The following is a 12,654-nucleotide window of genomic DNA, read 5'->3' as shown; positions in this document are numbered from 1 at the left end:
GACAGTCTTCAAGTCAGGCATCTCTTGAACCTAGGAGAGCCTGGCATTACTAATCCTACTAAATGGGAAAGGAATAAGAAGAAAAGGGATTTTTTTTAACTAGGAAAGAGGGAAGGAAAAAGGCACTCAAATAAACTAGGGGGAAAAAACTGTTTCAACAAATACTGTAAAACTCCAATAGTTTGGCATCCAATAGTCCAGCACTCCTGATAATCCGGCATCAAAATGGCAAGAGCCTAGTGAGTGAGCTTCAGCAAAAAATGAGTCACAAGGTAACAGCGGCAGCAGCTGAACTGAGCAAAAAGGGTAAAAAAGGCTTAAAAAAACTAAAACATTACAGTATACTGTATATACAATAAAAAGGGTTAAGAACACTTTATATACAGTATATAATGTATACAGTGTATATATATATAACCTGCTTACAGTATTTCCTGATAGTCCGGCATATCTGATAATCCGGCACCACCTAAATCCCATAGGTTCCGGATTATCGGAAGTCTACTGTACTCTAATAATAATCTTATCTATAAAGGAGAACAGAGTGCTGCTCGGTTCCAACCAAGCCTGGGTTGATTGAAAAGAAACTGAGAAACAGTAGATAGCACATTCGCTACAGTGCAAGCAGCACAATGCATACGTGCCAGCACCCAGAGCACTGCTGCTAAAAAGTCCCAATTATAAGTGCAGAGGTGATAAGGCACCTAAAGTGGAGCACCCACAAGCACACTCCTCAAAGAAATCCCTATTCTCCTGAGCAATCCTGTCTCCTGGTTAATGGGTCCTAAATTGATTAAAGCACTCTTAAACAACAAGGTCTTAACATTTATTACATAACAGGACAACTCAGACTATGCTCCATGAAGCCACAACCTCCATGTGAGGGATCAACTAAAAAGGAGCCCATGCAAAATTCCTCAGTGCTCTAATTGGGGGAAAGAGATACTGAAGAGAGACTGGATCCAATGAAGGGCTCTCCTAAGGTTTAAAAATAGTGAAATTACAAGCCCAAGATGCCACTGATTCCAAGAACTGAGTACCACTGTCTGAAGGTTCCAAACCACTAGAACTAGTCAGAAAATACCAACAAAAATTACACTGGGGACAATTATTTTCTTCCTACAAGCCAACTACCAGGAGTTTCAAAGGCCCCACTACACAGTCCTCCAGTTGTGCAGAAGGTCTGTGCCTATCTAAACCATCAGTCCTGATGCTTCAGACTCTAGGCACTGACCTTGAAAATGGGTATCATATGCGACCTGCTGCTACTCCCTTGATTTTAAACTATTCTGTGAACGCAGATTGTGCATAAACAAAGATATCACTGTCACCTTCTTCTTTCCCCTCCAACAACCTTCCTTTTCTCTTACTTTTTGTTACACCTACTTGAAGGGTTCTTGTCTTAAACCAGATGATCTTACCAGTCTCAGAGATTTGGATGGCTACTACAATATAAACAATAAATACCCTATTGATAAAATCCTAGATTCCCCTCCCATGTTCCATTAAAAGATACAACACTGTTCACAGCATCTGCTCTCTTCAGACTCATCAGAATTAAACAACCACTTAAGCGTATGGGGAGAAAGCCTAATACCTCTGAAATCATTCTAAATTCTCACTTACCTCAGTGAAGCCAGGATTTTACCTGTGTTGTAAGAGAAACAAGGATGTTATCTAGACTGCTTTTAAAACTGCTTTTCCATGGAAGGCAAAATTTCTCCAGGTGCCTGGCCAAGATGGAAATATAAACAGCACCATGCTAACGAGTAAGGATACACAGACCTTCAATAAAAATATACAGGTGATCTGAACTTAAGGCACCTGTGAAATATTCAAATCCTTAATTAGAAATCTCCTACTATGTGCCAGTTACATGTAATATCTGATGCTTTACTGAGCATGCACAAGGGGGCAATGTCTATTTATGAAAATCCTACTGCCCAACTTCTCCATTATATTTAGCTGTGCATGGCCATATTTTAGAATTGAAGCATGGTTTGAACAGATTTTGAACATCACAGTCAGCTTTTAGTTACTATTCTGAATTAACCTGAAAACCAGTTAAATCGCACCAGTGATTTGTTCTTCATTGTTGTTCCTTTCACGATATTGAATGAAAAGTCCGATGAAGAATTCATGGACAAATGTGTACTGAGGCCAACACTAATTTTCATTTAAATAAACAGTCCCCTACCTAACTCACTTTTTACTTTCAGGGCATTAAGTAGAATTTTGCAACAGAAGTTTCAATGTTTTAAAAGAAAGAACAACAACATGGACTAGATTAGTTTCAATCAGAAAAATAAGACAGACTATTGTTATTTTTTCAAGAATGTGCTACAGCAAATAAACACAGCTATACCACAAAGCAGTAATTCCAATTCTGAGATCTGCTGATGTAAAAATAACAAAGCAAAACAATCTAAATTCCCTCCTTTGGTATATTATATCACCTACATTTTGAAGAAATTATAGCTTCATTATATAGAAATGGTTGTACATTATTCCATATGTAATCTCAATTTGTTCAAAATGTCTAAAATAGAACCAAAGGCATAAAAATATTCTGTATAGTCAAATTTAACCATGGAAATAATGGAACTTTGTAAAGTGAAACTCTACAGCTTAATAAGAGAAAGAAAACCTTGAGAGACAGCCTTTTATTTCAGGAATGGGGTTGTAAAAGGAATTTCATAATCTTCTACTTACCTTTTCAAAGTCTACAGGCATGATGGGAAGAATTAGCACTTATTATGCACTTTTTCAAACATCTTGTTAAAAACGAATTAGTAATTCTACATACAAGTTGCAATTCAGCAAGATAGTCAAATGTGCATGTCATGTTTAGCACATGAAAAGAAGGCAGCAGAATCAATGAAACTAAGGGGGACAATGTTTCTTGCTGAATCAAGGTGATAAAGCTCTACTACTGCTATGGCTCTGTTAAGAGTACTACCCATAGAGCATTTAACAAACAGTTACTATCCATGTAGAAACAATGAAAATATGCTAAAATACATGTAAACCTAATATAACGTTCCTCTTCTTTTTACCATGCCATCCATTTCCAAATATCCTGTACCAAATACATTATATTCAAAATATTGTATAGACATACAGCCAACATAGTATCAAAATATATTTTATTCTGGACCTCTTTCAGATCTGATTCAAATTACAGTTGTCAGAGCAATACAATGCAAAGGGAAACTGCAACAGAAAATGTGCCTAGAAGGAATCTGGGTTTGGGGGATAAATCATTGTGATGAAGAACCAAAATAACATCATAGTGTAATTAACATGGTCCAGGACAGTATAGAACATCTATATCAGTCTTCTTTAGACAATAATCATGAAAACTGAACATTGAAAGTCCTTTAAACAAGTACAAAAAACTGTCATGGGCTGGTTTACACTTTTACAACAATTGTAGTTTAACTGGATAACTGAAGAAGTGATGCAGACATTTTAATCCAGTGCTATATGTAGGCTCACAGAATTAGACCCAAAGGATTTGTAACTTCAAAATGAAACCATTACAACTATGGTGTAAATGTCAGGAGAGAGAGAAAAAAATATTTCTGTATTCTAGGATTACTGATATGCACACTGCAATCTCTTGCAAAGATTGCAAAGTACACTGGACAACCAACGACATGCAGACTGTTTTCCTGAATTTATACACAAATGCAAGGAAACCCTTATGAAGTAAAAATGCTTGTTACTTAAAAGGAAAATTCATGTCCTAAGTTATCATCAGGCCTCAAAGCCTGGAAACTTTAAAGGCTGAAGAAGAGAATTCTGTACCTCTTCAAAAAACTACGGGAGCTGAAGCACTATTACACAAAATCTGCAGTTTTAAAAAAGAAATGGTGCCATTTTTCCATTGTTTTGTCTGCCTTCAATCATATTCATGTTGAAAAAGTCTTTACTGAATGTGATATTTCAGAGCTTGGCCAGGTGTCATCATGGAGATTTACTACCACCTCCCAAACCCATACTTTCTTCCAACATGCCACAAAGTTGTTCCTGTTTTTTGCAGACTTCTGGAGAGTCCTCTTCATACAAGTTCTATAGGCATTTTCAGTAGGAAGAAGAGATCTGTAAGAGAGTATTGCCTGCCAAGGAAAGGACTACAGAGCTAAATACACCAGAGCTTACACAAGCAAAATTCCCACTAAGTCAATAGGTGTTTTTTTTCTGGCCCATTATACTTAAGCATTCCATCGTCCAATCCTCCCATGGTTACTTAGGCAAAAGCTTCCCCATGAAGTGAAAAAGTCAATGAGATTTTTGACTAAGGATGGAATACTGGGCCCCGTGTCATCTCTTTACTAAACAGAGGAAACATACAACTTTTCATCTATAACCTGAAAAGCCACATTTGCAATTATAATGAAGTTCCTTCATATGACAGAATTAAATGCATCAGCTATTACATTGCTCTGTAGGCAAATCCAAGGCAAACTGGTACTACAGCCCTACTGTAGCTACTACCTTCCTAAATACAGAGAACACTTTAAAGTCAGCAATGTCTCATTAAATACCATCACATGAGGTAAGAAGTGTAAAGAAAAAGGAGTGCATTGAAAAAACATAAAAATGAACGCAGGTACAAATCTTTGGCCTTTCTTTTAAAATTCTCTAAAGTGTCCCAAAACTTTCCAGATATGTGTTTCAACTGTCATGTCATTCAAACTCTAGTAATTATCACTTCCCTCCCCTAACCCAGAAAAAGAGGCACTTTTAGTATTTCATAGAAGAGTTCTAGTCCTCTACTAGACACACCATTTAACCCTGTAAAGAAGTATTTCCTAAACAACTGCATTATCAACACCACAAACAATTAAAGAAAAGTTTTTTAGGACTTAAATACTTTGTAAACCATGCTAGAAAGTTAAAGGTTTGGGAATCTATACATCAATTTTAAATCACAGGAACAAAAGTAAAAATAGAAAATGAGGAAATCTCCAGGAAAACCCGAAACTCCTAATACAGAAATGGGAAACATGAAATTCCAAAGCTGATGATAAAAAAAAGATAGCAAATCTGACAGCAGCCCAGACTTCATCCCATCAATAAATGCGACCAGTTTTTCCTAAATAAAATTTCTCCCCAAGAATTCCTTGTCCTGGAAAAAAATGATGCATAAAGATTTCTATGTATTAAACTTCACATGCCTGAAGCAGGCCCACTGACTTCCACTGGACATTTAGCATGTAAAGTTAAACATGTGCTTAAGTCTTCACAGAAGTGGGTCTTATTAATATCAGGCATGTGTCCCTTAACGGGAAGCGCGTGAAAGATCTATTCTGTTCCACTATAAATACGCTAGAAAAGAATCTAATGACCATGGTACTCCTTCTTGCCTCACATAAAACATGGAAATAAGCATCATGCATGCACATGGCTAATACTGATTATTACATGAAAGAGGAAGAAGCTTGTGCAGAACAGGAGCAGCGCTGTGGCATGTTGATAAAGAACAACAGTAAAAAAAAATATTCTGGCCGGATCCTCATAGCTCCACTGCAACAGAGCATCGCTGATTCACACCAGCTTGATGTCTGGCTCATGTATCCAGAGACACCCAGACCTATGAAACTGATATTCCTGAAGCATGTACAAACATCTGAAAACTAACAGTCCTGTGGTTATGAAGGTCTGTATTTTCTAATTATGGATACTTGACATTATGCGTAAGCAATCAGATCTACTCAAAACTAAAACAGCTGAAGAGTAAGAAAAAGAAGAGTGGCAATACCATCAAATATGGCTGTGGTTTTGCAGTTATGTCACAGGATTCCACTTTTTTTTTTCAATTCGCTGAAACAACCATCTGATAACTTGTATGAAAATGAATAAACTGTCCATATTAAAATACAAAAGTACTATCAAGAATCACCTCTGACTTTCAATTTAAATTCAGTGCAATCGACAAATGCATTGCTAAAGGAAAAAATTCAGCTTAAATATACTCAAAACATTTGTGTCTATTCCTGGGAGCACAGTTTAAAATTATTGCACAGATATTTTTTTAAAATTTTTCTTAATAATGACAGAGGTCAGCCACAGTTGTGGACCTCTAGCAATAAAAGCAATATTTCAAGTGCCAGACACTCAACATAGTAGGTTTCCTACACATTGTAACTCACAGGGTGGTAGTTCTAAACAGCAGTATGTTACAAAACCCTAAAAATAGCTGGCACAGAACCATCATGGATGACTGCCTTTATGGACATGAATGTTTGAATGTTGTTGTTGTTAAATGTGGTGTATTATAGTATTATCTGCCTCACTGATAATAACTGGGATACATATTAAGTATGTATGTAGTCTCTTTACCACCAGCAAACTGTCATCCTACCTTAGCCAAACTCAGACTTGCTTCAAGTCATGTTATTCTGTGGCAATAGCAGAAATCAATGCCTAAAGAACAATTATGTTAAAATGTAAAAGCTGCATTATTTGGGTTAAACCAATTTATACTTAATTACAAAAAGTTAAAGTTTAGCCGTCATAAGCCACAAAATTAGTTTATGATTGAAATAGTGTTATAAAACTGATAACTTTGCAAAGCTCTATAATATAAACCATTTTTTAAGTAAAATGTTTGTGACATAGTTTTGACAACCTCTTTTTATAGAGATTTGCACACGTGGAATCGTATGCGAGACAAAACTCTTTCAACTCTATATAGGCATAAACAAGACCTCATGCTATAAATTTACAAATAAAATCACTATCAATATACTTTTAATCACATGAGCAGAAAAAGGTTTGCCGCTTACATATGTCGCTGTAAGAAAAATATTTGATATTGTAAACAGAGTAAAAGACACAATATAGTAGTGATTATTAAAAAAATAGCAGCTTACATCTACCTTATATTTGGGGGGAAATGTAGTCACAAGACGCAACAAATTACAGGACTGGAGCAGCAGGGGAATTAGTGCAAGTATTCATCTTTTAAATAAGCTGAATTACTGCTATTAAAATAAACTTGAAGCAAGTCCTCTGTTTTTAAGATTTTTTTTTAAATCTAAGGTAGTAAACATTTTGCCTGTTAATGGCAGTGTTATCAAATATATGCCAAAGATTTTATTTTGTATAAAGAAAAATTACATTAGACACTTTTAATACTGGAATTTGGTTACATTAGACATCTGAGCTCCTATAAACAATGATGGGCAACTTGTAGAAGCTGTGGCATGAACCCTTGTCCAAAAAGATTTAACTCTTTTAAAAAACAAAACAAAAAAACAAACAATCCCCTCCCTCCCCTCCAAAAAAAACCCTATGTTTTGCTCCTTTTCACAATAGTGCACAATTTAACCATAAGTTAGTTATGGTCAACGCAACAGAAGATGCATATTTTTATTTATTTATTTGCATCCCTGTATTTTCTATGTTTTTTGTGCCCTTCTATTCTTAAGTTTGGCAGAATTATGTCCCAAATAAGAAATTACTGCATTTCAGCCATGTCATTAGAAAAAAAAACACAGTATCATACCCATTGCTGACGTACTTTATAGATTAACAGGACATGAAACTTCATGTCTCAGAGGTGAGTTTATTTTTTCTCTTCCCTAGTCACCCATCTTCCCTCCCCCCCTCAGAATTGTGCTCTCGGAGCCACAGAATGTACCAAATATCATTAAGTTCATTCACTCTACCTCTTGAAATAACGCATTAAAATATATATATTTTAAAAGAAGTTTTGTTTAAAGGTGAAAAAATATAAACAAGGAACTGATTCACTCCCTTACTTCATGCATCCATAAACTTAACCAAAACAAAACAACACCCCCCTCCCAATGTTTAAAAGCTAAGAACAAAATACAGCTGCAGATTTATGTAAGTCCATTTTCTCTGTACACACAAACTGCTCAACTACTGAGAAAGAGCAGGGGGAAAAAACCACAAAGCATCTTGACTCTGGATTAAAAATGGGGAAATAAAGGCTGTCATTAGTATCTTCCAAATTTGGTACATGTATGGTCTGCTCTTGTATGGTATATTTCTCTCTCTTCTGTTTTTCAAACGTGAAACTTCTAAATGTTATTTTGGGGCACAGCAGATTCCAGCACTTGGTGAACAGGATTCACAAGCTGTGACAAAACTCTGTCATCCTCTTCAGGGTGTAATCTTTATTTTATTTTATATACAGTATATGTATATACTTCTTTTAAGTTTGGCTGTACTGGACTGGCCATGGTTCAATTGGGACTATAGCAGTACATGGGTTAGGGACAGTCATTTTGGCTATGTACACATTCATAGTCGGTCCATGGCTTCCAACTAATAGCGCTATTTCCGTAAGTCTAATACACAAACCTGTAAGAAAAAAGAAATACATATATAGAAATGCACACTGTACAGCATTTTTATAGCTCTGCAATTCTATATTCAATATAAGATCATAACGATGAATCAGGTTATTCAAACTGAACACATATCTATAGTGGTAGGAAAAAAACCTCATGATAAACACTGTGCATCATCATCTATAAACTATGGATACAATACATAACGCCAAAAAAATTCAGTAAAATTTTCAAAAGCAACTAAGTTATTTAGCAAGCAAAGACCTGTTGACTTTTACTGAGACTGAGACTTTTACTGAGGCTCCTAAGTATCCAAGACATTTTTAAACAATGTGATGTTGATGCTATTGAAAAGTTACCTGTTACACTGTAATTCCCTGTTTAGGTGTCCATTTGATTAAAGAGTGGCTGCGAGGGGGGGGGGGGGGACAGTGAGCTTTGTTAATAATGTGTAACCAAGTGCTCCTGGCACTGCTACCCTTGTCTTCTGTTCTGCAATCCTCAACCACTGTGGTGTCTTACATCCCACTTATATGTCTTGTCCTACAAATTGCAAGACCTTTGTTGCAAGGTCAATCTTTTTTTTGTACATGTTTGTACAATGCCGAGCATATACGATTAAGGGTCTCTGAATGCTCTGTCTAATACATATAATGGACACCATCATGGGATCCACAGAAACATTGTGACAAAAACAGCCTCAGGTGATTTCTACAATAGCGGCCCACAAATGACAATAACATTGAACTACTGTATTTCTTTTGCACATGGAGAATTAATGAGCAAGTAAAGACACAAACAGTTAACGAGAGATTGTATATGGATTTTGCTTCTCCATATTAAAAAATAAACTAAGGGATTTACATGGTTATATCCCAGTCATTCAAAAGAAGACATAACTGGAACTTCAACTGTTTGGTTTTTGTTATAGGGAACTAACAAAAACAAAAAAGATACTGTGAATCTTTTTGTTTTGTCTAATACATGGTAGTTAAAAGCCAAGTAATCAATCTGGAATTACTATAATATCTCATTAAATCTGCATTGTGGGGGGGGGGGGGGAGGAATACTAGAACAGATGGGATCAACCATGAAAAGAACATCTACTAGTACAGTTTCCTCTTTTAATCTATTCAGAAGATGGATCAGTTGCTAGAGCCTGGAGTTGCTTCATGTCTACAAATTCCTAACCAGAATAAGAAAATCACTTGTAACCTACATTGTATTCATCAGTTGGTTCAAAGAGGCCATCCATTTGTTTAATCAGTACTCAGTTTATTGTATAAAAGCTAGCTCTGGATTAGCAGGGAAGCTGTGGGTGGATTAAATATATCATCTCATTAAACAACCTTACCAGAGACAGAAGAAATAACTTTTTAAAATGTGCAGTCAAAGCTAGTGTCACATGACAAATGAACTTAATGGGGAAATATCGGTGTATTTTGTCTGAATATATTCAAATTGTCTCCCTTTAGAATAGGTAGAAGCCAAATCTCTTTACTCTCCCCAGTACGTAATTTGGAGCCTCTGAGACCTTCCTAGGGATATCAAAATGCTGGCCACCCATTTTTACATGATACAGATTATATGAAAACTTGCTTTAACTGAGACCAAGTCTATACAATGGAGTTTCCATTTCTTTTTGTACTCAGAGAGCTGCCCACTTTCTGTTTTGAAGCACAACACACCAATTATTCTGGCCTTCCCAAAAGTTGTCCTCACTTTCTTTAGTAGATGTCCACTTAAAGCAGGAATGAACAATCATGAATAGCATGTGGCCCTGCTTCACCTCAGTGGGCCACAGTAGTCCGAGGCTCACTGAGGATCCACCTGCAGTCCTGCTGCCCATGCACCTTTTGCACACTGGGGCACTGGAGCACTGCACTTACTATCCTTTCCCTTCTCCTCCCCCCCCCCCCCCCAGCACTTTCACAGTGTGCAAATCGCCTGATTCACGCTCCATCTCTGCTCATCCACCTCCCTCCCAGAGCTGGAATGCCTCAAACAGCTGATTCATGGCATTCTAGCTCTGGGAGGGAGGGGGAGAAGCAGGAATGTCCAAAAGTGCTGAGAGGGAAGGGGGAGATGTAGAAAGTGCAGGGCTCTGGTGCTCCAGTGTGCAAGAGGTACATGGGGGGCAGTCAGGGGGTCCATGGGTCACGAGTGGCATACCAGCGATCCATATGCGGTCCACAGGCTGTAGGTTGCCTACAACCGACTTAAGGGATCTGAAAGGATCTTTTATTATTATTATTATTATTATTATTATTATTACCCAGAAAGATTTAGACAGAAGTCACCTGACTTCATTGCTTGAAGGAATACTTCTAGGTATCAGAGAGATATCCTACCTTTTCCCAACTGTGTTTATTTCTTCTATAACTATGTATGTGAGCCAGAAGGTGGGGGGAGGGGAGAGGGAAGAGGAACATGCAGACTCTTTGGCATAAGTGTCATCAGATTATTTGAATCTCTGGCCTGTGATGGTACCAGGGTAACTTCACTCACTTACTTACTTCTGGCACTACTTCAAGCTACCAATTCTCAGAATACATGTCCATAACAATTCTTATCCAACACTCTTATTTCAGTTTTGTGTTAGACTTGATCCCAGTCTGTCTCCTTTCTTATTAACCCATGACATTAAGGGGAGACTGTTTGTCTGAAAGCTATGCAGAGTCACACATGAACGTTTTTAATTCAGTATTGTTGCAGGGTGACAATGAAAGAATTGGAAGGCCACACTCTGTCAGACTGCACAGGGGGAAAGGGACAGATTCATACTTTATTAGATCTTAGGAGCCCTGCTCCGGGGCAAGTCCAAGCAATGTAAGCAAAAGGTTACTTGTATAAAGGTTCTCTAAGATTCAGGATTTGTAACTGATGAGTGCTCAGAAATTCATACTTTGTCTTGTTGCTGTTTTTGTTTAATTTGCAATAGCAATTAAATGATATTTTTTAATTTCTGATATGAATGAAGTAATGCCATTTTACATTGACCTGTTCTCTTGAAATGAAACAGATGGCAAGCAACAACTTGTTTCTACACTGAAATGAGCAGACCAATATGTTGTTCTACAGCCTCTCCAGGCTCAAAACTGTAACATTTCACACGTGCATCTTTCCTCTGATGATTTTGAAGGACTTGAAAAACAGACATGGATTACACTTCACAAAACCCTTGTGAACAAGACAGACAACTTCCAACCTTGCCTTAATTTTGGATGTTAATTTCAGTGAAAAACAAGGTAACATTTTACATAATTAGCTATTTGTACTCATTCTTCCTCAGAATAAGCAAAATTTCTTACTGAGCCATCTGAAGCACTTGCTCCAACTTTGTCTCCTGCTGCATTCCAGCAAACCTCAAAAATCCCTCCTGTTCCCCGATAACTGTGAACTAAAGCACCTGTCTACAAGGGAAAAAATGATATGCAATTAGTATAATAAAAGGTACACAAGTAAGTGGAGTTTGTATAGCACATAGAATTTCCCTATCACTTTTACAGGGTGAAATTCTCCCCAAGGGAAATGAACCATGTAAGATCTCACGTACTACTTCAACATTATTTTAAAGCATTTATGAAACTCTGTATCCCCATTATAATCAGGTTTGTTACCTTTTATACGAGAGGCATATCTGATTGCTTTGGTCACTTCTGGTTATGAAAAATCTAGTGGTACCTTTTGTAAACTAAGGGTCTTATTCCTAATGTTCTACCTTATTTTCATCTGGAGTTACAAGGGAAACTTTTGGTAGGCAAAATGTATTTTCATTTGCATATATCTTTTTTTCAGCTATGCAAAACAGGTGAAAGTATTTTTGCACAAACAGTTTCTTTTTTTCCCAAAATTTACTGAAATAGCTTTTTGCATCTCATTCAAATATCACAGCTATCTTTCATTTGAAACAGATTTGTTTTCCTTGAATATTTTTAAGGAAATGTAGTTCAGTTATGAGTATAAGTTCACAAAAAAAAATTTATTTTATAGTGAAGCTTGTGAAAAATTCGTTTTCTGGGTAGCTTTACCACCTACTAGAGATGTCAATGGTAAAAAAAATATTGTATGATATTTCTGAGTCCCAAAAAGGGTACGAAATATATAGATCAAAGATGAAAAGAGGCACGATGTAATCATAGGCCTTGTCTACACCAGTGTTTCTTAAGTTTTTTGAGACCACGGAACACCAAACAATAATATTTTTTATGCAGAACACCTATGAAAATATTCTTAAAAAAAAAATTTTGTCAGACAAAAAAAGACAAAAACAAAGAAGAGGTTGCAGTACACCTGTGAGTTGTTCACGGAACACCAGTGTTCT

General features: G+C 36.7%; 1 protein-coding gene across 12 annotated transcripts in view; it reads right to left on the bottom strand.

Moving 5' to 3' along the window:
* Positions 1-3,129: 3,129 nt before the first annotated feature.
* Positions 3,130-12,654, bottom strand: part of TBL1XR1 (TBL1X/Y related 1) — a 216,194-nt gene continuing 206,669 nt past the window's right edge. For all 12 annotated transcript variants that reach the window (XM_089780748.1, XM_075938010.2, XM_075938007.2 and 9 more), the window contains 2 exons: positions 11,642-11,743; positions 3,130-8,340 (listed from right to left, as the gene is read on the bottom strand). In XM_089780748.1, the coding sequence (XP_089636874.1) occupies positions 8,314-8,340; positions 11,642-11,743 (129 nt within the window). In that variant the 3' untranslated portion in view covers positions 3,130-8,313. The remainder of the gene's footprint in view (positions 8,341-11,641; positions 11,744-12,654) is intronic.

This window comes from Pelodiscus sinensis, chromosome 10 (assembly GCF_052426305.1).
Source record: "Pelodiscus sinensis isolate ZL-2025 chromosome 10, ASM5242630v1, whole genome shotgun sequence".
Classification (NCBI taxonomy): Eukaryota; Metazoa; Chordata; order Testudines; family Trionychidae; genus Pelodiscus; species Pelodiscus sinensis.
This window is presented reverse-complemented; position numbering and strand designations above follow the sequence as displayed.